The sequence below is a fragment of the Dromiciops gliroides genome, chromosome 4, assembly GCF_019393635.1.
Source record: "Dromiciops gliroides isolate mDroGli1 chromosome 4, mDroGli1.pri, whole genome shotgun sequence".
Taxonomy (NCBI): domain Eukaryota; kingdom Metazoa; phylum Chordata; class Mammalia; order Microbiotheria; family Microbiotheriidae; genus Dromiciops; species Dromiciops gliroides.
In genome coordinates this window covers 75,828,150-75,854,221 of record NC_057864.1, presented here as the reverse complement: position 1 = coordinate 75,854,221, position 26,072 = coordinate 75,828,150, and the positions used below count along the sequence as shown (strand labels likewise).

General features: G+C 42.1%; 1 protein-coding gene across 2 annotated transcripts in view; it reads left to right on the top strand.

Moving 5' to 3' along the window:
• The first annotated feature begins 2,312 nt into the window (after nt 1-2,312).
• RGS8 (regulator of G protein signaling 8) overlaps nt 2,313-26,072 on the top strand; it is a 68,889-nt gene continuing 45,129 nt past the window's right edge. Inside the window, exon 1 of one of the 2 annotated variants that reach the window (XM_044002924.1) lies at nt 2,313-2,619. In XM_044002924.1, the coding sequence (XP_043858859.1) occupies nt 2,512-2,619 (108 nt within the window). In that variant the 5' untranslated portion in view covers nt 2,313-2,511. The remainder of the gene's footprint in view (nt 2,620-26,072) is intronic. The other variant, XM_044002928.1, reaches the window with a different exon arrangement.

Here is a 26,072-nt window from a genome sequence, read left to right as displayed (position 1 = left end):
GACTTTTTCTGATTTGTTTTTCCTCCTGGCAGTTATAGAAGCAAGAACTGCTGTGAGCCACTGGGCAGCAGGAAGGGCATCTGGCACCATCTCCCCATTCCCAGGGGCCATGTGTCCCTGAGTATGTGGTGATTGATTTTTATGTGAGTGTCTATTCTTTCCTGATCTTAGGTGAACAAGGATCAAGCCATGGAACTGACCAGGTTACGACATTCAGCTTTGAAAGGTTGGAGGCGCCATCAAAGGTCCCCTTGGCAACAAGGATTAATAGCAGAGACCACAGGCTGTGGTGGCAGCAGCGGGAAAATCCAGAGAAGAACCGGTTCAGTGGCCAAGTGACCTGCTCAACAGCCTGGCCGTCTGATTGACCTGTCAGCTGTGACACTAATCCCACAGAACCAGCCCAGTTGAGCATGGGGAGCAACTAGTCCTTGCCAATGCCTTGCTCCAAAGAGAACTTGGTGGGGACTCTACAAAGGGAGAAACAGACTTCCATGGCCAGAAGGTAGAAGCACCCTTCATCCTCACATATATGTTCCCTGAATCTATTCTCCAAGTTATTTCAAGCTTGAGCCTTTTCTCACCTGGGACCTTGTTTGTGCAAGGGGAGAATAATCTCCCAGTTTGGGGAGTGTTTTGGTAACTTCGGTCCTTGCAATACCTTCTCAATAAATATCCCTTTCAAAAATCTAATTGATCATAACTGGTTGATATTGGGGTTGGGAAGGAGAACGCAGTAGTTGAGGGCTTTTGAGCAAAAGTATTGAAAATGAATCCTGAGGAGGCTATTATTTAGGGACTTATCCCACGGTGAGCGAGGGAATTTGTAAATAAAAGCTCTTATTCAAATCATTAAGATAAACGTGCACTTTTTCCCCAATCCCCCTTCCTACCTTTCCTGAAGACCTGAAATATTCAGAACCCCAGAGGCTAGCATGGAGGTTGGAGGATCATGAGATTTGGAATTAGAAGACTTTATTTTCACATCATCTCTGCTATTGATTATATGTGTGACCTCAGACAAATCTCTTTACCTCTTTGGGCCTTAGTTTCCCCATCTGTAAAAAAGGGGGGGGTTGGGCTAGATAATCTTTCAGGTGACTGCCCAGCTTTGGGCCTTTTGCTCCATTTGGTTGAGAGGTTTTCCATTTGCTGTGTGCCAGGCCTGAAGGGGCAGGGATGGGGAGGATGTCCTACAGCTGCCTTTCTAGCTGAAATCAGACATGCAGGTAGAGAGCAGTCATTGTAGAGAACTGTGCATTGGTCCTCCATATGTATCACTAGAAAGGCAGACCGTAGCATCACATGAGGCGTGTCGCCTCTCAAGAACTGGATTGGGCATTGGTCCAAGCCACACACCGGGTTTTGCTCCTGACCATCCAAATGGAACATTATAGAAAGAAGGGTCACATGGCTGCATTCTTTCCCTCCTCTCCCCTCCCTTCTTCCTCCTATCCTTGCCACCACATCCCCCACTGAACACAGATGGGGCAGATGGTAGGGGGGAGGGGGTCTGGGGGCCTGCTTGGAGCAGAGAGAGTATGAAATAACACTGAGCAATTTATGCATTGCACAATTCCTTTTCTCATTTTTCTTTCCCTCCTGAGAAAGTTCTAATCTACACTTTCTTTAAGCTGAAGAAATACTCCACATGTCTAGACAAACGTGACCCCGCTCATTCCATTGATATTTCTTAAGTGCCTACTACATGCAAGGCATTTAGCTAAATAAGAATAATATTTCTGCCGAACTTTACATACATTATCTCACAACTCTGTGAGGTGGGTGCTATCATTATTTCCATTTTACACATGAGGAAGTAAGCTCAGAAAGGGGGGTTCCTTTCCCATAGCCTGCGAGTAGAAGAGAGAGAATTTGAATCCAGTTCTCCCCAACTCTAGGTCTAGGATTGTTCACTACAACACAAAAACACTGGCTGTGGGGAATGGAAAAGATTAAGTGTAGAGAAACCTAGAAGCAAAGTCCAGAAGGGGGTTTTGCTGTCTCCCCTTCCTCTTTCATAAAGCTTGTTTCCATCCCTGGGCTTGTTTATTTGTCTTGTTGTGTGTGTGTATGTGTGTGTGTGTGTGTGTGTGTGTGTGTGTGTGTACAGCAGGGCCTCCTTCCTCTTCCCATCTTTTCCTATTTCAGCTTCCTTGTTTCCTTTCCTCTGGATTGCTTCCCTCATTCCTCCACCTCCACCTTTGTCTCTCCCCGAAACCTGTGAATTCCAAAGAGCCTCCAGCCTCAGGCAGCTGGCAGGAGTGAGATCAAGCAACAGACAGAGCCTGTGCCATCCTGCATAAGTCTGTGTGTGCCTCCCCCAACTGTGTGTGCGTGTGTGCATCATCTGTAAGAGCTCCCCTCTCTTCCCCCTCCCCTCCACCTCCCTTTCCTTTCCTTTTCTTTTCATGAGATTCAGAGCTGGGAGAGGAGCGGGAGCAGCATGTCGCTGCAGTTGTTCTAAGCTAGAGGCTCTTGTGGTCAGACTGGCTGCCTCTCGGCTTTCCAATGTACCAAGAGGCAGCAGACTCTGTCATTCAGGGCCTCATTGAGCCATGCCCAGACGGAGCTCATCCCAGCTGTGTTTCTCCTGCCGCTCTGACCACCGCCAGACAGGTAAGGAACGCACGGCAGCTAGCATCACAGGGAAGTCAGCCCCTGGATCCAGCAGAGGCTCGGAGAGGGCAGGGCTGCAGGGCGCCCCCTTTCCCCCCTTCGTGCCCCTCCCCCCAAACCCTCGGCTCCTCCGACCACCCCTTCGGCAGCTGACCCCCCAACACTGAGCCTGGCTAGCAACAGCAGGACAGTGCAAGTGTGGGAAGGCTCTGCTGCTCTGGTCTCTGCTGGTACCCTCATCAATCTCATTAAGCTGCTTCTGTCAAGAGTCTGAGGGTTGTGCCCACTCTTCTTAATTAGCAGGCTCTAAGCTGCACATTGTCTCATCTTTACCTTCTTCCTTATATCAAGTGAAACTCTCCAGATTCCCAGATGTCAGGTTTCTGTTCTTAGTCTCTCTCTCTCTCTCTCTCTCTCTCTCTCTCTCTCTCTCTCTCTCTCTCTCTCTCTCTCTCACATTGGTGCTGATACTTTCACACTGTTATGATAATAATTTCAGACTGCTATCTTGAGGTATGACATTTTCACTCTGCTTTTAGTTTCATTCATTCATTCATTCATTCTGCTGTTGTTGTTTTAGCTGGATCATATGCAAAGTAGGTCCATGACTTGCATATGTACATTTAGTTGGGATGCAGGTCAGGTGATAAATGCTGCTGCCTCCGGAAGGCTCAAATTTACAGTGGGTTAGAGGGAGGTAAAAAAGAGGTTAGAGATGGCAGGTTCTAAATGCTAGGCTTGGCACGGGCTGGATGGGTCCCTCCCAAGGTTTTTCTTCCAGGGTTGCCTAATGTGTGACTTTCTTCAAGAAAGCAGTTCACTCTCCACGATGTCTCATTGGACACCATCCATTTTATCAGGCTCTCTGTAATAAACCCAATGTGGTCCTGGCCTCCGGAAGTTTGCAGTCAAATGAAACAGCACAGAAAGCCCATGCCATCCTCCTTTTGGGTTATTTTTGGTTAGTTTGTTCTTGTAGCTTTGGAAAACTTCAAGGTTTTGTTGGAGTGGACAGGAGACTCTGGAGAGTGGAGGAGGAAGAAAGCTGTTATTATCAGATAATAAGTGCTTTTAAAAAGTTACAAGGGTTTTTTTTTTAAACAAAGTGGTATTATTATTGTTTTTATTGTTGTTGTTGTTGTTATGATTATTCCTGGGGCTGTAGTTTCACAACCAATCAAGAAGGCATTTAATGAATGCCTGCTGTGTGCTCAGTTGGCTTTCTGGGGGAAGTCTGGGTTGGAGAAGAGTGGAGAGATGGGTATTTTTGTGTTTGGATTTTCACAATGAAGCCAGACTGAGGCAGGCTGGAAGCTATGTTATTTTGTTTGTACTGGGCCCTGGATTGTGAGATCCTCTTGGCATCTCTCTGCCTCCACATACCACTCAGGATGCAAATAATACCTAAAAATTCTTCTTTAAGTCCAGTCCCCTTGTTTTCTCAGCCCAGTTGAATAGAAACATGTTCTGATTGAGATTTGTTTCTACATGAGCCAGTCAGCTGGGAACAGAGGGAAATTATTTCTGACCATCCACATGGAATGGATTGCATCCATAACCCTGAGCAGCAGCATCCTCATAAATGTAAGACAACCCTAGGGATCACAAGGGCCAGGTGGGGGGAGAGGCTGTGGATGGCTTGACAGGGTCCATTTCCTTCTTTGACACCTTGATGGATTTGCCATTTTGTTGATGTGTCTGCCACCTCCCCATAACTTTGCAGATCACAACCTAATTCTTTGTTGTTGAGGCAATTGGGGTTAAGTGACTTGCCCAGGGTCACATAGCTAGTAAGTGTTAAATGTCTGAGGCCGGATTTGAACTCAGGTCCTCCTGAATCCAGGGCTGGTGCTCTATCTACTGTGCCATCTAGCTGCCCCGTCACAAACTAATTCTTTTCCATCTTGTATAACTTTTGTCCCAGTTCGGGGGATAGACCCAATGTGATGGAAACTTTATTCTCCCCACATTTTCATGAATACCAATAAAATATATGTACTTTTCATTATTTATCCCTTCTTCACATTATGAGACTGGACTCCTTTCTTTCCCCCCTCCCCCATTCACACATTTCTCTTATTACACCCCTTCTGCCACTTCTGTTGGCTGGTTTGTAGCCTGCTCATGCCCAAGATGTGCCTCTTCATTGCTTGTTGGGTGATCCTCAACTTTAATTGTTCAGCAGTAAAAGTCTTCCATGACTTGCATATGTACAGAATGAATATTGTTTTTAAAAAGATGGGCCTTTGTTTCAGGGAAATGATGATAAGCGAAGTCAGTAACCTGCTTTCTTCCTCCCATTCAATTTTGGGCTCAGCTCATTACCCATTTTCAGTCCTGTCCTAGATTTGTGTAGGATGAACCAACTGTTCTGTGGATTATTTATCTAACTGTATACTCTGGGAAATAGACATTCTTCATCCACTTAGTATTTATGTGTAGATGGTTCGATCAAACTCTTTTGAACCCATCGCTATTTCTTGAAACAATAACAACTTGTAATTTGTCTTATTAATGGTGAACTGAAGTTGTATACAAAAGTCAGCATGTTTCATTTTTTCTAATTTGTTGTCTTTCATTTTATTTTGTCTAACCACTTAAAGGCTTATTACTTGCTCCTGATGTGCCTAATTTAGACAAGCTCCCTGGATTCCTCTGTTCTGGGGCTCCCCTTTTTTAAGAGTAATTTCTTGGCATCTCTTCTTGGCATCAGAATTTACAAGATGTCTATTAAATTCTTTGAGCCCCTTAGGAAAGAAGCCCAGAATGATTAGTGTATCTGAGAAGCTGTAGCACTTTTTACAAATAGAAATCAATGGGAACTTTTAGCCTTAGGCCTAAGGGGAAAGGGAGGAGAGCAGGCCTGTATGAGGCAGAATTTGCTTGCCCTCTCCCATACAATCCTTCCTCCAGTCCCCAGTGCTGACATAATGTAATGGCATACTCAGCACACACATAGAATTTCTCAACCTACTTCTTACTTCCAGAAGGGACCTGTAAAAAGAGGAAGTTCTAGGTAGAGGGCTGTTTCCACCATTTCATCCAACTCTACTGTGGCTGCTATACCCCCCCCCCCCCCCACACACACACTCAGGTCTGGCTGCTATAGATTTTTCTTTTTGTATAATTCAAGAAGACTGGTTGGAGTGGGGCAGAGTGGGAATGAAGGAGATGGTGGGGGGGAGGAGGAAGCATGAAGCTTCCTGCTGGTAGTCATTTATTTAAAAAAAAAGGATTAGAATGAGCTCAATTTACAGGTGGGGGTTCTGCTAGGGGTGGGTATAGGGTGGAGTGACTGAAAATTATGCTGGGTTTGCTAACTGCAGGCAGCTGTGGACCTCAGCAGTCAATGGCAAAGCATTTATCACTGCTTAAGGAGGAGAGGAGATTCATAACCAATGCCCTGGCATTGAACAGTGGGAGCAGAAAGTACCTCACTTTTACGTCTTTGCCCTAGGCTTTCACCACTGGATCCTGCAGCCAAGTTTCTGGCAGGATTCCACTCCCACCACTCCCACATACTCCCATACACTCCCACATACCCAGGGTTGGACCCTTGCCACTTTTATCATCCCTATAGAACCCACCTACTCAGCAATATTGCCCCCCCATCCCATCTTCCCCATTTGGCTCTCCAAGGAATTATGGATGATATGGCCACCACATTCATTTAGCCCTTAGCTATTTAAGTCTCCTTTCTACCTGCTCAGCAAAAGCTCACCTGGATATCAGGTAGCTATTTCTTAAAAACTAAAATTAGTGCTTAAAGTGGGACTCACACTAAGAAATAGATACTGGCCAGGCGTAACTTAGGGGGACTGGGAGAGGGAATGCTCTAAGAGCCTTCACTACGCACCTGCTGTGCCTAGCACAGGGACACCTGGACAGGTGCTGGGAATACAAAGGAACAAATGAAACAGGCCTTGCCCCCAGGTAGTTCATATTAGAATGGGGGGAGACAACGTGCACACACATATAAAACAAATACCAGGTATTTTTTGGCAGGAGGATTGGGGGGAGCCAGTATCAGCTGTGGGGGTGGGGAAGCAATTTTTAAAAAGCATCATGTAGGAAGTCACTGGAGGTCTGGCTGGGGAAGTGAAAAGGAACATCAACAGGGGGTGGCTAGGTGGCACAGTGGATAAAGCACCAGCCCTGGATTCAGGAGTACCTGAGTTCAAATCCAGCCTCAGACACTTGACACTTACTAACTGTGACCCTGGGCAAGTCACTTAACCCCCATTGCCCCGCAAAAAAAAAAAAAAAAAAAGGAACATCACCTGTGAGGAATGGTGTGTGCAGGGGACTACTATGCCATAACCCTACAAAGGGAGCACGTAAAGAGCATTAAAAGCCAAACATGAGTACATATCCTATCCTGACAGCAGCGAAGAGGCCAAAGCAAACTCCTTGAGCCTGGAGTAATCAGGCTTTAGGAAAATTGGCAAGGATATGAAGGATAGCTTGGAGAAGGGAGAGATCTGAAGTATGGGAACCAAGAGGAGGCTTTTATAGTAGTCCAGATGAAAGGGCAGCTAGGTGGCACAGTGGATAGAGCACCTGGAGTCAGGAGAACCTGAATTCAGATCTGCCTCAGATGCTTACCAGCTATGTGACCCTGGGCAAAGTCACTTAACCCCATTTGCCTCAGTTTCCTCATCTGTAAAATGAGCTGCAGAGGGAAATGGCAAAGCACTCCAGTATCTTTGCCAAGAAAACCCTAAATGGGGTCTCGAAAAGTTGGACATGACTAAGACCACTAAATAACAATAGACGAGAGGTGAAGAGGACCCGAATGAGGATGAAATGAATGGAAAGAAGGGAATGCATGTGAATGATATTGTAGAGATTTGCCAAATGAATGGCTATACAGGGTGGGAGAGAATGATGAGATGGGTATGACTCCTAGGTTGAGGATCTGGGTGCCTGGAAGGTAGTGAAGTTAGGAATGAATAGGCATGAGTTTTGGTTTTTGTTTTTCTTTGCCTAAAGGACTGGCTACCTATGAGAAATGTAGCCTTCTTTAATGTCTCCCAGGGGTAAATTCAGACCTCAAATAACGTTTTATTTTTTAATTTTATTGACTTTTTTTGCAGGGCAATGAGGGTTAAGTGACTGGCCCAGGGTCACACAGCTAGTAAGTGTAGCATTTTCTTTTTAATGCTTTATTTGTAACCATACAGTAATTACAATATTTCATAATAGAGTGTATTTAGTTCTGTGTTGGTGTCACCTTCCTACCAGACTATAATGTGTTCAGTGGCAGAATTTTGTGATCTAAACTTTGGATGACGGAGGGTACTCTTTGACAACAGCTGGCAATTCAACTCAATAAACCTTTATTATGGCTTAAGGCATAGGGTTTAGATCTAAGGTGCTTTAAGAGAGATGCCCTTTGTAAGTTCAAATGCAGCCTTAGACACAAGCTGTTTCCTTTAGGAATCGAATCTTGTGTTTCTCTGAAAACAGATTTATTTACTATTGGAAAGAGAAAGCCCAAGAAACCAAATAGGATTAGGGAGGTCAGATAAGTCCTATAATGAGGGCAGAAGCCAGACCCCAAATACCAGGAGGCAACTATTGTTTACTTTCCAGAAATCACAGCTGTTTAAAAAAAATTGAGAGGCTCTTTCTCAGTCCTCTCTTTCTCAGTCCTTCTGTAGCTCCTAAACATATGATAGGGAGATGAAATAAAATTCACTTTCTCAATACCTGGGGTCACACATTCAAATGGGGACTTTTATCTTTCTCAGGCATTTTAATTACAATGATTGTTGGCCAATTTGCTATGTGGGCATCTTCCCAAGGAGACATTAAAACCTCATGTTCCTTGTAGCTATTACAAAAAAGCATAATGGATTCTGTCAGCCCTAGGTCCTAGCATTAAGGTCTTTGGCAATTTCTGGGGCAGGGATGTTAGACAATGATCACAATAAGGATGTCAAAGCTCAGGGTTCCAAATTTTCAACTTAATTTTGGTCCTGGAAGGGGAGTTGGAATACTTCTGGCTTCCCACTGCCACTTCCAGATTATCCCTTTGCTGCCATAACTCAGCAAACTATTCTCCTTTTAAATTCACGCTATTAAAATTTCTTGATCCATACTGATTGTGGTGGCCATTGTCTACCTGTTCCCCGTCCTCTTCCCTTATTTCTCAAGGAGCTCAGCACCTGGCTCAGTGGCTTTTTCTTCTCCTCAACTCCTACCCTTATTTGAAACCTAGATGGTTTCAACATTCATGTTGTTGGTCTCTCGAACCTCCTCATTCTCCTCAAAACCCTTTACCTACTCCTCTACTTCACCTTAGCTACACACAAGGATGGTTGTTGATTTCACCATCATTCTATTTCCTTGATCAAAACTGACATTCTTCCTATCATTCTTTTTCTCTCTATGCTTAACCCTTCCTCAACCTATCCTTTGCCATCACTGAATTTCTTCTTCTTCTTTTTTTTTTTAGTGAGGCAATTGGGGTTAAGTGACTTGCCCAGGGTCACACAGCTAGTAAGTGTTAAGTGTCTGAGGCCGGATTTGAACTCAGGTACTCCTGACTCCAGGGCTGGTGCTCTATCCACTGCGCCATCTAGCTGTCCCCATCATCGAATTTCAAATCCCCTACCCCTCAATATTTTCTCAGACCATTATCACTATTCTCAATGACTCCCTTAAAAAATCAATAAACATTTATTAAGCACTTACTATATGCCAGGTACTGTGATAAATACTGGGGATACAAATATGAAAAAAAAAAAGACAGATGACCCTTGCCCCCAGGGGGACTACAGTCTAATAGGGGAAGATAATACATAAAGGAAGCTGGAATAGGGATTAGGCATGATGGAGAAGTCAGAGAAGTCTCAGAACACTGCAGCTGGGTGAGATATGAGAGATTCTGACCTGAGTTCCTTCTTTAAATGAAGGTTTTGCTGTGAATGACTTAACTGTTAACTTAACTGTTCTCAATAGGACAATGCTCCAAGAGGATTCCAAAGGACTATTGATAAAACCCACCTCCAAAGAAAGAACTGATATTGATGGAACACAGACTGAAAAATGCTATTTTTCACTTTCTTTCATTTTTTCTTTTATTCGTTTTCTTGTACAAAATGACTAATACGGTAATGTTTTACATAATCGTACATGTATAACCCATATCTGATTGCTTACCACCTCAGGGAGGAGAGAGGAGAGGGAGAGAAGGAAGGAGAAAAATTGGAATTCAGAAGTATAAATAAAAATGTTTATTACATAAAAATAAATCAAGGTTTGAGTTTATGACTCCACCCCTAAACCAGAGGGGCAAAGAGTAGTCCCGAGGTAGAGTAACCGCAGCTGATGAGAACTGGCAGAACGATGAACTCTCCCTATCTACTAGTTCTTTCCCTCTGTGGAAAGGTTACGTTGACTCAGTTACCCATTCTTCCTAGTCCTGCTTCTCACCCAGTGTTGGGGGAAGTTCTGATGGGGACGGAGACTCCGAGTCTGCAGCTTTCTGTATGACCCACTCTTTGTCATGTCCTTGCCACCTTGGGGAGGATCTGAGAGGCAAGGGCCCAGCCTCTTCTGCTGAGGGGGACCTATCTGAAGACAACTTCCCATAAAAAGGAAGTTTTTAAGACAAGTGTCCTATAAATACTGTCTCCACCTTGAAGCCCTTGCTGATCTTCAGCGATCAGCAGTGTATCGCTACCTTGACATAATTATAATAAAATCCTTTTAATTCTCTTTGTCCTGAGTTTTGCCTTCCAGGGTGAAAAGCCCAAATGAAGGTTTTTCCTTTCAACACCTCCTTCCTTTAAATGTAAGTTTCTTACAACATTAAAAAAACTTTCAGTAGATTCTACCATTTCCCCCAGGTATCATCTTAATATTTCTTCTTTTTAGCCTCTGCTTCCTCCCCTTTCACTTACTCCTTTACCTTTTGTCATTCAGTTTCAATCTCATCACTCAATTGAAACCCCTTTTTCCAAGGTAACTATTGATTTCCACATTTGATGTTTAGTTGTTTTTTTTTCCTTTTCCTCTCAATCCCTATTCTTCTCAACCTCTCTGCGAACTTTTGACAATGTTAACTATCTTCTCTTCTTAGATACTCTTTTCTCTCTGACTCTTCTGCTTTTCTTCTTCCTTTACTGACTTTTCAGTCTCCTCAGCTGGCTTTTCATCCATATTATGTCGTCTAAAAGTGGGTGTTCCCAACATTTTCCATCCTGGGTCCTTTTCTCTCTAGATGAGGTCATTAGCTCCTGTGGCTTTAATTATTATCTCTGGGCAGATGATTCCCAGATTTGTATATCCAGATCCAACTCTCTCCTGATCTCTAGTTACACATCAACAGCCAACTACTCTACATTCCAAATTGGATGTCCTGGAGACGTCTCAAACTCAACGTGTCAAAACCAGAATTTGTTATCTTTCCCCTCGAAACCTCTCTTTTACTGAACTTCACTGTTCCCCTTTAAGGCATCATCATTGTCTCCATCTCCCAGATTTGTAATTGAGGTATTATCCTGGACTCCTTATTCTCAATTGCTCCAGGTATCCAATCAATTGCCAAATCTTGCAATTTCGCAACATCCACAGCATCTTTCAGATCCAGCTCCTCCTCTTTGATCATACAGACACCACCTTAGTTTAAATCTTCTGCACCTCTTAACTAGACCAGTGGTATCAAACTCAAAAAGAGATAGATCCTCAGGGGCAACATATTGATTAAGAAAACCACAAATTAACATGATCAATTTTGGATTGTATTTCTATTATTTATTATTATTTGTTAAGCATTTCCCAATTACATTTTAATCTTATGTGAGCAGATTTCAGGCAGGAGTTTTTTTTGGGGGGGGGCAGGAAGTTTGACAGCTCTGACCCATACTATCGAAATGAACTCTTTTGTGTGTGTGTGTGTGTGGGAGGGGAGCAATGACAGCTAAGTGACTTGCCCAGGGTCACACAGCTAGTAAGTGTCAAATGTCTGAGGCCAGATTTGAACTCAGGTCCTCCTGACTTCAGGTAGGTGCTCTATCCACTGTGCCACCTAGCTCCCCCCTCCCCCCACCGTAATGAACTCTTAATCAACCTCCCTATCTCCAATCTGCTCCCTTTTCTAATCTATCCTCCATGCAATGACCAAAGTGAATTTCCTAAAGGACAGATCTGACCATGTCCCTTCTCTACTCAACAAGCTCCAGGAGTTCCTAAAATCCTTCCCTCTTGCCTCTGGGACTGATTGACTCTCTAAAGGGTTCCCCCCCCATCTCTTTGGAACCTATCCCCAACCTCTTTCTAGCCTTACTCTACATTATTATTTTCCTTCCCACACCCTGTCAAAATGCCCATCTTTCTGTTCTCACGTGCTACTCCATCTTCCATGGAGCCTTTGCAATGACTCTTCTCTGATCTTGAAATCACCTCCACCTTATAAAATCCTTCACTTTTTTCAAGGTGAAGGTTAAGGGAGGTTTTCTACCTGAAGCCTGTTCATAAGCCACCTTTCCCTCCTCCCCCCCAACCCACTAACTACTAGGACCTTCTGTCCCTAAAGTATCTTGTGTTTATTCTGTATTTATTCTGTATACAGGGTGTCCTAAAAAATTATAGCAGCTTTAAGCTTACAAGCTTTACAAGTTTTAATAAGCTTATTAGCTTTTAAAAATTAAATTAAATTAATTAATTTTTTTGAGGCAATTGGGGTTAAGTGACTTGCCTAGGGTCACACAGCTAGTAAGTGTTAAGTGTCTGAGGCTGCATTTGAACTCAGGTCCTCCTGAATCCAGGGCCAGTTCTCTATTCACTGCACCACCTAGCTGCTCCGCTTATTAGCTTTTAATGGCTTAAAACTGGACTAAAGCTTTTGGGACACCTTGTAAACTTATAAACCAATAGAATAATCTCCTTGAAAGTCCCTCCCCCCCTTTTTTTAGTCTTTATATCTCCAGTACCTAGCATAGAGTCTGGTACATAGTTGGTGCTTAATATATTCTGTTGTTGTTAAGTCATTTCAGTCATGTCTGACTCTTGGTGACCCCATTTGAAGTTTTCTTGGCAAAGATTTTGAAGCAGTTTTCCATTTCCTTCTCCAGCTCATTTTACAGAGAAGGAAACCAAGGCAAACAGGGTTAAGTGACATGCTCAAGGGCACACAGTTACTAAGTGTCTGAGGTTAGATTTGAGCTCAGGAAGATGAGCTTTTCTGATCCAGGCCCTGCACTCTATTCATTACTCCACCTTACCCAGCTGATTAATTGATTGGATTTAGGCCTCATTTTCTGGAAGTCCTGGAATCCCTAGAGTTCTGTTCCTTTGTCCTTTGATTTTTTTCAGTATTAAAGAGAATAAAGCTGTTTTTAAGGGAATAAACCCATGTTCAGAGACCCAAGATTTGATTTGAAGGGGGGGGCTAGAATTATCTCAATATAGAGACTGGTATAGCATCATGTATAATAGATAGTCTGTAAATCTCCCTTAAGGCTTATTGCCAAGCCCTGGGGAGTCCTTAAAGGGCTGGGGGAGACAGGGTATTGTTTATTATGAAATAGAGATTTCTCCTGTAGGGCAAGATCCAAGAGGTATCCTGAGTCATCTCTTCCCACTTAGTATACAGTCTTAGGAAGTATCTGGTATTTTGGGTATGCTTCAGGAAGAGAACCACTGCAAATCAGCTGCTTCAGCTCTGTCAAAATTGAAAACACTTGTATGGAAGGTACATTTAGTTTCTTGACAGTTTGTGGTTCCCCCACGCTGGATGATGAAGGATTATGGGACTTTAGTTTGCAGCCATATTCCCAAGTCACTGATGATTTGTTTGAGTTTTCCTAGTAGTCGGGGTCTGTGGTTCCAAACTTTGATTTAAGGGACAAGGATAATAGTGTCAATAATAATAACATTTTAATAATGTTTTATGGTTTAAAATCATATTGACTTAGAAAACTAGAAATTAACATTACTGATTTTGTATTATATTTTTATTTTGTCAAACATTTCCCAATTACGTTTTAATCTGGTGCATCATTAATTCTATGGTATAGTTTATTATACTTCAGTGAAATGCATGATTTTCAGATTCTTCGTCCAACTAATATGAATTGTCCATCTCTCTGTATCTTGGCAGTGTTCATCAGTTTCTGTGGCCCCAAATTTTTCAGCATCTGGTGGAAAATCATCATTAGCTGGGAATGATCTTCTCTGATCTTAATTAGAATGGTCCTTAGATATCACTTTGGGAGGCAGAATGTGTTGCGGAAAGACTACTAGCTTTTCACTCAGCTCCTTATTACCTTCATGATCTCGGGTAATTTATTTAACCTCTGTGGGCCTCACTTCTAAAATGGAAGGGTTGGGGCAACTAGATGGCGCAGTGGATAGAGCACCGGTCCTGGAGTCAGGAGTACCTGAGTTCACATCCAACCTCAGACACTTGACACTAGCTGTGTGACCTTGGGCAAGTCACTTAAACCCAATTGCCTCACTTAAAAAAAAATTATATTGGTTCATTACTTTAGGGGTGGCTAGGTGGCGCAGTGGATAAAGCACTGGCCCTGGATTCAGGAGTACCTGAGTTCAAATCCAGCTTCAGACACTTGACACTAGCTGTGTGACCCTGGGCAAGTCACTTAACCCCCATTGCCCCGCAAAAAAAAAAAAAATGGAAGGGTTGTCATTGTTGTCGTTTGTCCTTCCTTCTCAAAGAGGACCATGACAGATGTCATGACTTGCAATGAATTGGATTTAAGGGAAGAAGGACTGTGCAAAGTCAGTAACCTCACTCTCTCCTCCAGAGCCATCTGGGTCCAGTGGCAGGACACCTGGAGATGACACCAGATGTTTAAGGCAATTGGGGTTAAGTGACTTGCCCAAGGTCACAGAGCTAGTGTCTGAGATGAGATTTGAACTCAGGTGCTCCCAACTTCAGGGCCAGTGCTCTATCTACTGTGACACTTAGCTGCCCTAAAATGAAGGGGTTGGACAGCGAATGAAAGAGGGGCAGCTAGGTGGCACAGTGGATAAAGCACCAGCCCTGGATTCAGGACTACCTGAGTTCAAATCTGACCTCAGACACTTGACACTTACTAGCTGTGTGACCCTGGGCAAGTCACTTAACCCTCATTGCCCTGCAAAAACAAACAAACAAACAAAAAACCCAAAGACAATGAATGAATGAACAAAAAGCAAAGGAATGAACCAGCAAAAAGAATTTATTAAGTACTTACTAGCTGTGTTGGGGATACAAATACAAAAGCAAAGGTAATCACTGCCCTTTTAGAGCTTACATTCTAAATCATATAAAGGAGTGGTGGTGGCCAAGAAGGGAAATTTTGCTTCAGAAAATCATAGGGACAGTGAGTGAGAGGCCATGGGGGTGGGGGTGGGGAATAAATTGACATGCCCCATCCAGGAACAAGGACAGAGTTGATTTAATCGTGGTTCATAGTTTCTGAACTAAAGTGGGTGGAGGGGAGGCAGAAAAGGGCAATGAGTCAATTAATGAAGAAGCTGTGGAGGATGTGACAGAGAGGAGGGAATGAAGTGAAACCTGGATGCAGCTTTGAAATAGTCGTCTCTGAGAAACCATCACCAACCAAGACAGCAGGACCCACAAGGTAAAAATACTCTCAGGGTATGGTCTCTGGAGAGGGTGTCTAGGTAGAAAGTGGAGGAAGAGGCCAGAGAGAAGGGAATGAAATGCACCTTGGCTATGACTTTCTTGAAACAGTGGTCTGGGAGAGATAATCAAAGGAGGAGAATAGGACCCCAAGGCAGAAGTTCTTCCAGGGATGTTTCTGATTTCTCACTAGGCGGCTTTGGAGGAGGTGGCTGGGGAAGGAAGGACTAGGTGGGCTGTTAGAGATCTTATAGTTCTAAATCTTTATGCTCATACTCAAAAGGATTTCCAGCTTGGTGACCCCAGCCAGAGCCTGCTGTCTGCTAGAGTAACCTAAGGTATCTCCATGCTGAGATGGCATGTTTGAATAGTATTAGAGAAGATGTTATTGCCATTACAAATATTTTTAAAATTTTATTTAAAAAATTTACAGTTCAGGAAACTGAGTCACAGGTGAGTAAATTAGTCCGAGGCTGCACAGCTAGGAACTTGTGTACCTATGGCACAAAATCACATTGTCTGACTTCAATTTCAGTGTTCTTTATACCAGAGGTATCAAATATGAGGCTCATGAGTTACATGCCACCCACAATGCTCTTGAGTATAGCCTGAACCAGATTAAAATATAGTTGGAAGGGGCAGCTAGGTGGCACAGTAGATAAAGCACTGTTCCTGGATTCAGGAGGACCTGAGTTCAAATATGGCTTCAGACACTTGACACTTACTAGCTGTGTGACCCTGGGCAAGTCACTTAACCCTCATTGTCCCGCCCCCAAAAAATGTAGTTGGGAAATATTTAACAAGATAAATAAAAATAAAACAAAACACAGATAATACTAATATGTCATTTTCTAAGTCAACATGTGGCTTATAGGAATCTTTATTGTGGTTTAGTAGCCCTGTTTCTATGAGTTTGACATATACAATGGTATAGTGGGTATAAGTATATTAACTTAGAGTGAGCAACTCCATTTTCTTTTAAGCTTCCATTTTGTGACTAAGATGATATTACGTAAGCTTTTTTTTCTGTAATAAGAGAAGTATGTGAGTTTGTCAGTGATATGTATCCCCCAAATCTGGTAAACAAACGATAAATACGGACTGTCTTTTACTTCTTTTTGTATTCCTAGCACTTAACAGTACCTGGCATATAGTAGGCACCTGATAAATGTTTATTTATTGATTGATTGATTAATGACTAGAAAATCAAGGTTTTGATGAATGGTTTCCTTTTAGGTAAGCTTAGGTAATCTTAGCTGCAATCACTTATCAGAATTTAGGTGTAACTTGCAAGCTAACACTCTAAAAACTGATCCTTCTCATGCTCTTGTTGAGGACTTGCCCAAAAGAGAATGAGAACCTCTAAGGGAGACAGCTTACTAGAGACTTTTAAGAATCAGGTTATTTACTTATTTCTAATATAGCATTGATATTCATATTGTTGATTAGTCAGTAAAGTCTGATTGTCTGCATTGATAGGTGCAAATTTTATTAGGGGATTGTCAGTCCTAATAAGCATGCATAACCATGAATCAGTTTTATGTGTGCTCTGTGTGTTACGAGTAGTGTTTGTTCTTTTGGAACTCCCTCTTAGAGCTAAGATGATGGGAGAGAAGTCTGAGTTAATCTATTTTCTTAAACTTTGAGAGGAATAAAGGGGAAGTGATTTACTTTTATACCTTGTCATTCTTTGGGGAAGCTGCAAAAAGTAGCAGACAAAGAGGATTGTCATGTTGACTAGTTGAGGGGCGGGAAGGTGAAAACAAAACAAAACAAAAGAAAACAAACCAACAACCCCAAATCACAAACAACCAACCTCTTCTTAAACTTAGAAGCTGTGTTCGTGTTTACCTGCTTCTCTACCAGTTTTTCTTGAATCATTTCCTTGATATCAATCCATCAGCTACATGGGTGGTAAAGTACTACATAAGTACCTCCTTTGTGAATGCTGATTGAGCCCATAAGCAAATCAGCCATTCGATAACTGCTCAGTGTCTCTGCCAGGGACAGTAGGGGATGTCGAATGATAAGGGATGAGGGAATCTAAGATTTGGAAGAGAGCTCAAAGGCCACTTAGTCCAGCCTGTACCTGAACGAGAACCCCCTTAACAACACTAACATCATCACCACCACCATCATCATCATGGATGGCATTGTCTAGCACTTTAAATTTTGCAAAGCATTTTATTATATGTTATCTCATTTGATAAACTCCAATGACTTTGCTCAGAATCTTCAAAGGAAGAACATTTTTTTAGTCAGTCAGTCAACAAGCATTTGTTAAGTGCTTACTATGTGCCAGGAATTGTGCTAAGTGCTGAGGGCATAAAAGGGGGGGGGGGCAAAAACACCACTTCTGCCATCAAGGAACTCACATTTTAATGGAAAAGGTTTCTTGTAGAAGGTAAGATCTAAACTGGAATCTGAAGGAAACCAGGAAAGACAGGAAGCAAAAGTGAGGAGGGAGTGCATTCCAGGAATTGGGGGCACAGTCAGTGAAAATGCCTGGAGTCTGAAGGAAGCCAGTATTACTGGATGGCAGAGAAAGAGAGAGAGAGAGAGAGAGAGAGAGAGAGAGAGACAGAGACAGAGACAGAGACAGAGACAGAGACAGAGAGACAGAGAGAGAGAGACAGAGAGACAGACAGACAGACAGACAGACAGACAGAGAGACAGACAGACAGAGAGACAGAGAGAGAGACAGCGAATGTAGTAATGTGTAACAGGACTAGAAAGGTAGGAGGGGGCCAGCTTATGAAGAGTTTTGAACATCAGATGGAGGATTTTATATTTGATCCTGAAGGTGATAGAGATCCATTAGAGTTTATTGAATGGGGGTGGGGGCGGGAGATGACATGATCAGATCTGTGCTTTAGGAAGATTAATTTGACAACTGAGTGGAGGAAGAAATATAATAGGGAGAGACTTGAAGCAGAAAGACCAACTGGAAGGCTTCTGCAATAGTCTAGGTGTGAGGTGGTGAGGGAAGTGTCAGTGTTAGAGGAGAGAATGGGATATGCAAGTATAAGATAGATGTTATGTAGGTAGAATTGACAGGACTTAGCCACAGATCCAATAAGGTGGCTGGACTGGAGAGGGGGTTAAAGAAAGTGAAGAGTTGAGGATGACACTTAGATTGTAAGCCTGGTGACTCAATATCTTTGACAGTAAAAGGAAAGTTCAGAAACAGATCCCCTTCTTCTGATCCCCAGATGTCTAATAGTGCCCATTGGACATCTTGAACTAGATGTCTCATAGATGTCTTAAACCAAACATGTCAAAACCTAAACTTATGATGTTTCCCCTCCCCCCAAGTTCTCCCCTAACTTCTCTATTACTGTTGAGGGTCCCACAATCCTCTCAGACCTTCCAGTCACCTAGGTTCAAACCTAGAGATCATCCTTATTCCTTGAGTTTTGCAATAGCCTTCTGGCTAGCCTGCTTGCTGCAAGCCTCTCTCCAATCCAATCTGTCTTTCACTCAAACTCCATAGGCCCCTTATTACTTCCATGATCAAATATAAAACCCTGTCTGGCTCTTCATGACCCAATCCTGCTCTGCCTTTGCAATGTTCTGAAACCTTATGCCTCCTCACCCCCAACTACCCCATGTACTCTGTGATCTAGTGATAATGACCTCCTGGCTGTTCCTTGAGTGAGACATTCTATCTCTAGACTGTGGACATTTTCACTGGTTGCTCCAGTGTCTGGAACATTCTTCCTTCTTGTCTCCACCTCCTGGTTTCCCCACCTTCTTTCAGGTCTTAGGTAAAATCCAACCTTCTGCAAAAAGCCTTTCCCATTGCCCCTTCCTGTTAATGCCTTCTACTGGTTATCTCCAATTTATCCTGTGCATGTTGCTTATACATAGGTTATACTTAGTTTGTATTTTGTCTCCCCCACTAGATTCTGAGTTCACAAATGCATTGCCTTTTTTGGGGTTTGTGTCCCCAGCATTTAGTACACTATCTAGCACATAGTAGGCACTTAACAAATGCTTGTTGATTTGACATATCAAACCTAAAATTTCCTCTTTGCTAATTCCAACCATTGGGTTCTGCTCCCTAGGACCAAGGAAACTAAGTCCAGTCCTTCATCAATGTGACAGCCCTTTATGAGAAGAATGCTATAAAATCTCCTTATTTAAGTTTTGGTGAACATTTTGTTCCTTCAGTCAATTATCACACGGTATACTCTTGAGGCCCTAATATACTTCAATCAATTAAACAATGAATCAAAGGCTTCATTGTCTTTCACATATAGGAAGTGTTTAATAAATAACTCACTAAGCACCTACTAAGGGCAGCTAGGTGGTGTAGTGGGTAGAGCACTGGTCTTAGAGTCAAGAAAACCCATCTTCTTGAGTTGAAATCTAACCTTAGACACTTTTTAGCTGTGTGACCCTGGGCAAGTCCCTTAACCCCGTTTGCCTCAGTTTCTCATCTATAAATGAGATGGAAAAGCAAATGGCAAACCACTCCAGTATCTTTGTAAACCCCCCCCCCAAAAAAAACCCACCAACCCAACCCAACTCCAAATGGGGTCACAGAGAATTGGACAAGACTGAAAACAACTGAATGTACATGCACACACATACACAAGCACTACTATGTGCCAGGCACTTTGCTGAGTTCTCAGAATATAAGGATAAGTATGAAAGAGTCCTTGCCCTCAAGGAATTTGTAATCCCACTAGGATAGACAGTATGTATATACACATCCATATACAAAATGGATTCAAAGTGATTTTTTTGGAAAAGGAATGCTCATTTGTGGGGACTTCAAGAAAGGCTTCATGTAATATGTGGCCTTTGAAGCTGCACCCTGAAAGAAATGAGTGAATTTAAAAGGGAGATGAGGAGGGAGTGGTGCAGATGGGCTGTATCCATCTCCTGTCTCCATCCCTTTGTAATAGAAAAGCAAGAAGTTCCTACCCTTGAGAAGCTCACATTCCAATGGAGACAGCCTATATGAAGGTTTCAGTGGCAAGTTAGATGGAAAAGTCCTGTGGTCCTTAGGGTGCAATAGCAAAGCAGATGATAATGTCTCATCAGTATCATTTCCATTGATCAAATCATATCAGTTTCTGATGCTGAATCATTTTCCAATACTAAAGATTTTGGTGGTAAGAACTTTCTTTCGGGGTGGGGGGTTCGGGAGCTGTAGGAGGAATATTGAGAAGGTAAGTTTGGCAGGACTGGAGTGTATGTTAAAGACAATGATGGTAAAAAGGCCAGAATGATTGGTTGAGGTGAGACTGTTAAAAACTTTAAACACCAAATTAGAGAGTTTATATTTGATCTTGGAGACAATAGGGAGCTATTTGGAGTTGACTGAATATTGGAATCACATGATCAGACTTGTGCTTTAGGAAAATCTGTTGTTTGGAGGATGAATTGGAGCAAGGAAGGACTTGAATTTGGGAGATGAACCAGAAAGATATTGCAATAGTCCAGGCTAGAGTTGATGAAGATCTCTTTTGTTGGGAACTGAACTCAGTACTCAAGCTGTGGTCTGACCAAGGTCACTAGGGAGATATCTGTATAGATATCAAGATCTATCTATCTATCTATCTATCTATCTATCTATCTATCTATCTATCTATCTATCTATCTATCCATCTATCTATCCATCTATCATCTATTTACCCACCTATCATCTATCTATCATCTATCTCTCTATCTCTATCATCTATCATCTATCTATCTAATCACATGGCACTATTTCTTTATCATTCTCATAATCCTGGGCCCTATGACTCTCTTAATGCAGTGTAAAAATCACAATAATTTTCATGGATACTATATCATACTGTTGACATAGTTAATAAGCATTTATAAGTGCCTACTATGTACCAGATACTGTGCTAAGCACTGGAGATATAGTTCCTGTCCTCAGGGGAGTTTACAATCTATTGGGGAAGACAACATGTAAACTACTATGTACAAGTGAGCTATATATAGAATTAAATTAGAAATAATTGAGAGGGAATGCAATAGAATTAAGAGGGATTAGGAAAGGCTTCCTGTAGAAGATGGGTTTTCCTTGGCACTTGAAGGAAGAAAGGAAAGCTGGAGCCAGTTAGTAAGAGAGTCAAGATTCAAACCCGGGTCCTCTTAGTCCAGATGCATCATTGCTGATTTTCCTTTTATCTATACGTTATTACAGTGGGGTGCTGGAGCCAGCACTATTGCTCTGGAGAGCCTGTTGTTAAATTTTCAGCATGAATATTTACACTTTGGAAATCAGCAAATGCTAATATCAGAGCTTGATTTACCATGTTGAATGTCTAAACTTAAGAAAGTCATGGTGAAAATATTAATAATGCAGAATAAATTCAATAGTATGCTCCTATATACTTTTTTTTTTTAACCCCAGGAAGAACCAATTTGGAAACATTTTCCAGGACACCTCTGTAATGGGGAGAAAATGTATAAACAACTGGGTGCAAATAAGATAGATACAGGGTATCTGGGTAGATGAACAAATCAGCTAATATTTGTAAAATGCTTAACACAGTAAGCACTATATACACATTATTGTTATTGTTGTTGTTGTTATTATTATTATTAGTAGTAGTAGTAGTAGTAGTAGTAATTTCAGAGAGTAAGCATTTGGTGAGGAAATGAGAGGAAAAGCTTACTGCAGAAGTTGACATTTGAATTAAGTCTTGAAGGAAGTCAATGGAAACTAAAAAGAAGGAGAGGGAGCATTTAGCTGGTACTGAGTCGTGGAACTGGAAGCTAGAGTATCCTCTCTGAAGCATAGCAAACAGGTACTTCTGGATGCTTTGTGGACTATATGGAGGGGAGTTTGGAAGAAGACCAGAAAGGTGGGAAGGGACCAGGTTGTAAAGGGCTCTAAATTCCAAGCACAGGACTTTATATTTGATCCTGGAGGTAATAGGAAGACACTGGAATTTATTAAACAGGGGAGTAACATGGTCATTTCTCTGCTTTAGGACAAGGACTTTGGCAGTGTTGTTGTTGTTGTTTGACCCTGGTATTGACTTAGAAAACCACAAATTAACATTATCTATGTTGTATTGCTGTTGTTCAATCATTTTTCAGTTCTGTCCAATTCTTTGTGACCCCCATTTGGGGTTTTCTTGGCAAAGATACTGGAGTGGTTTTGCTATTTCCTTCTCCAGCTCATTTTACAGATGAGGAAACTGAGGCAAGCAGGATTAAGTGACTTGCCCAATGTCACAGAACTAGTAAGTATCTGAGGGCAGATTTGAATTCAGGAAGATGTCTTCTTGACTCCAGGCCTGGCATTCTATCTACTGTGCCACCTAGCTGCCCATGTTATATTTATGTTGTTAAACATTTTCCAATTACATTTTAATCTGGTTTTGTGAATTCAGAAGTTTTATTCCAACTAAAATCCTACTTCTACAGGAAATCTTTCCCTGTCCCTCTTAATTCCAGTGCCTTCCTTCTCTTAATTATTTCCTATTTATCCAGTATATAGCTTGTTGGTACATATTTGTTTGCTTGCATGTTATCTTCCCCATTAGATTGTGAGTTCCTTGAGGCCAGAGACTGTCTTTTGCCTCTTTGTATCTCTAATGCTTAGCACAGTGCCTGGCACATAGTAGGCACTTAAATATTATTTGTGTGAGAAAATGATTATTAATAATGGATCTCTTGGGGGCACCCAGAGATCAGTTCAGATCCAGAAAGTTCAGATCTTGCCTGGGACAAACCCAAAAGAACAAAAGAAATGGAGATTGATTCTTTTTTCTAGCTCAATAAACTAATGGGATCAAATCATACCCAGGTAATGGACTTTGCCTTAAGGAACTTAAGGGAGGGTCTTTCCCTGATGTCATCTATAGAGTTCATTTTAATGTAGACCACCCTCAAGTCATGTCAAGCAATGGAATTGAATGATGCTAACCAATTAGCTTTGATCAATGTATAATGACCTACCTCTATCAAAAGAGGATAAAAAACTCTTGGCTGGATCTCTTGTAGGATGCTCTCTCTGGACATGCTCTTGGCTTGGCTCTCCCTCTTAGGAAAGTTAGGTTTTGTAGGTCTTCCGAACTCTCCTTGAGAGCACGTGCTATCTCTCTGGGAGACAGCATGTGTTTTGGGGGGCTTTTCTGCTCGAGTTAACTGTCATGCTGAAGCTCTCCCCTTGCTTTCTCTACCACATGGTCAATCCTTTGCTGGTATATTATATTAATAAAATAATAATATGCTTAATCAAAACTGATTAAGAACAATAGCAATTTTGGGGGCAGGGCAATGGGGGTTAAGTGACTTGCCCAGGGTCACACAGCTAGTAAGTGCCAAGTGTCTGAGGTCAGATTTGAACTCAGGTCCTCCTGAATCCAGGGCCTGTGCTTTATCCACTGCGCCACCTAGCTGCCCCGCAACTACTTTTTTTTTTTTAAGTGAGGCAATTGGGGTTAAGTGACCTGCCCAGGGTCACACAGCTAGTAAATGTGTGTTAAGTGTCTGCGGTCGGATTTGAACTCAGGTACTCCTGACTCCAAGACCGGTGCTTTATCCACTGCACCACCTAGCTGCCCCGCAACTACTTTTTAAAAACAAAGTTTTAGCTTAATTTAAGAAAACACAATTGACTGATAATATACTCTAGAATTTTGCTAGGAATCAGTTAAGCTCAATGACCTATAGTGTACAGATTTTAGTCTCTTCCCTAGTTTGAAAACAGGGACAACATTTGCTGTTCTCCTGTCCTATGGTACCACTTCTGGTCTCCATTATCCTTCAAAAATCTGCCACGGCTCATCAATCATATCTCCTCTCCCCCTTTTCCAGTGCAAAGAAACAAAGGGGTTGGCAAATTTCTGCTGGAGATAAAAATTCAGCCCACAGTCTGTTTTTGGTCTGCCTACAAGCTTTACAAATAAATAATAGTTTTTGAATTTTTATACACAATAAAACTTTATCTAAAAATATAAAAACCATATGGACTGGGCACCAGATTTAGCCCTTGGCCCTGCTTTGTCAATAACTGCCCTAGAATAGAATACCTCTGGACTAAATGACCTAGACTCATTAAGAGCAGCTTGGGACTCTTTTGATCTCCCTTTTTGCCTGCCTTGAGTTTCAAATTCCCATGAGCCATTTTTATTCTGTCCTTTCCAGACCAAAGGTTGTCGTCTTTGGTAGAGAAAACAGGAGCGAAATTAAAAAGCAAACAGTAAGTCTTCACTTATCATTGTCTGGTCCAATCTGAGCAGTATTCTGATTCCTTCTTGGATCCACCTTAGTCCTTAAAACAACTAAAGCCAAACTACTTGTGAGGAAGGTGTCTCTGCCCTCAAGGGGCTTACTATCTTTTGGGAGAGAGAAAAAAACAACCAGTATCCATGTGAAAGACCAGCCAATATTGGGTAACTCAGTATGCGTTTAGGAGCTGAGCTAGGAAATTCTCAGGAAGAGAGTTATTGACCAAACCCAGGGTTTTTGTCAATTGCTCAGAATCCATATTTGAATCCATAAAGAAGCAAACAAATCTTCTGTGGCCAGAAAGGTCCTTCAATACACTTCTTTTATTTTTAGATCTTAAGCTATGATTTCATTGGGCAGGGAATCTCTTCCAAAGCAGGTCAGCATCTGCTTTGCAGTTTTAAGAGAATTGCCTATGGGCAAAGAGAAGTTAAGTGGCCTGCCTAGGATCACACAACACTTAGGAGTAAGTGGTAGGACTTGAATTCAGATTTTCCAGACTTCAAGCCAGTTCTCTATCTATAAACCCAGGATTGCATCTCACTGTAATATAATTATTTTAAAAAATCTAAGTTAGTGCTGTTGAGATAAATAAAATACAAATACACTTGAAAACATTCCTGAATTCATAGAAGCTTTTGGTCATGATCCATTCTCTTTGAGGCAGCTAGATGGCACAGTGGATAGAGTACTGGACCTGGGGTCAAGAAGACCTGAGTTCAAATCCAGACTCAGACACTTACTAGCTAGGTGACCTTGGGCAAGTCACTTAACCACTGTCTCCCTCAGTTTCCTCAACTGTAAAATGGGGAATCATAATAGCAGCTTACAAAGCTGCTGTGAGGATCAAATGAGATTTTATCTGTAAAGTACCTGGCATAGAATAAATAGGTGCTTATTAAATATCTCCAAATACATAATTAGTGGGGATGCATGAAATTTGTCTGATCTTAAAAAGAACCCCTCATACTTGTAAAGGCTGGGAAACCCTGCCCTAAACCACACACACTATATTCTTCCTGTCTTTCCATTTCAAATACTAATAGTTCTCACAGGGAATTATCCTATTATCCAGACATATTTTATCTCCAATCCTGGTCGATCAGGGAACAACTTGTAATCCCATGGCACTCCCAAACGGGGTCCCAAAGAGTAGGACATGACTGAAACAACTGAACAACAACTACCCCCTTCAGGGAGACAGTACAGATGTCTTGTTCCTTATTTCCCCAGACTCTTGAAGAAACAGCTTGCTTTTTCACAGACGCCAGTAATTGTTGGAAAGCTGGATGCCGAGGCTTCCGTCGCTCGGGGCTGGGATCGCTTCCTGGATCTCTCCAAAGAGGCATTTCATAGTTTCATAGATTTGAAGCTGCAACAGAAGTTAGCAGGTCATCGAGGCTAACCTCGTTTTGTAGGTGAGGAAGGTGAGGCCTAGAGAAGTAAAATAATTTGTCCATGGTCTCTCAAGCTAGGAAGCATCCGATTCGGGTTTGGTCTTAGGTCTTCCTGACTCCAGGTTCTGTGCCCTCCCTACCATGCTATGCTGCCCCACTTAAAAATAAGAGGAGAGGAGGACAAGACAAAAGAAGGAAAAGGAATTAAAAAAGAAAATAGCCAGTATGGGGGAGCCAGAGGCAGGGTG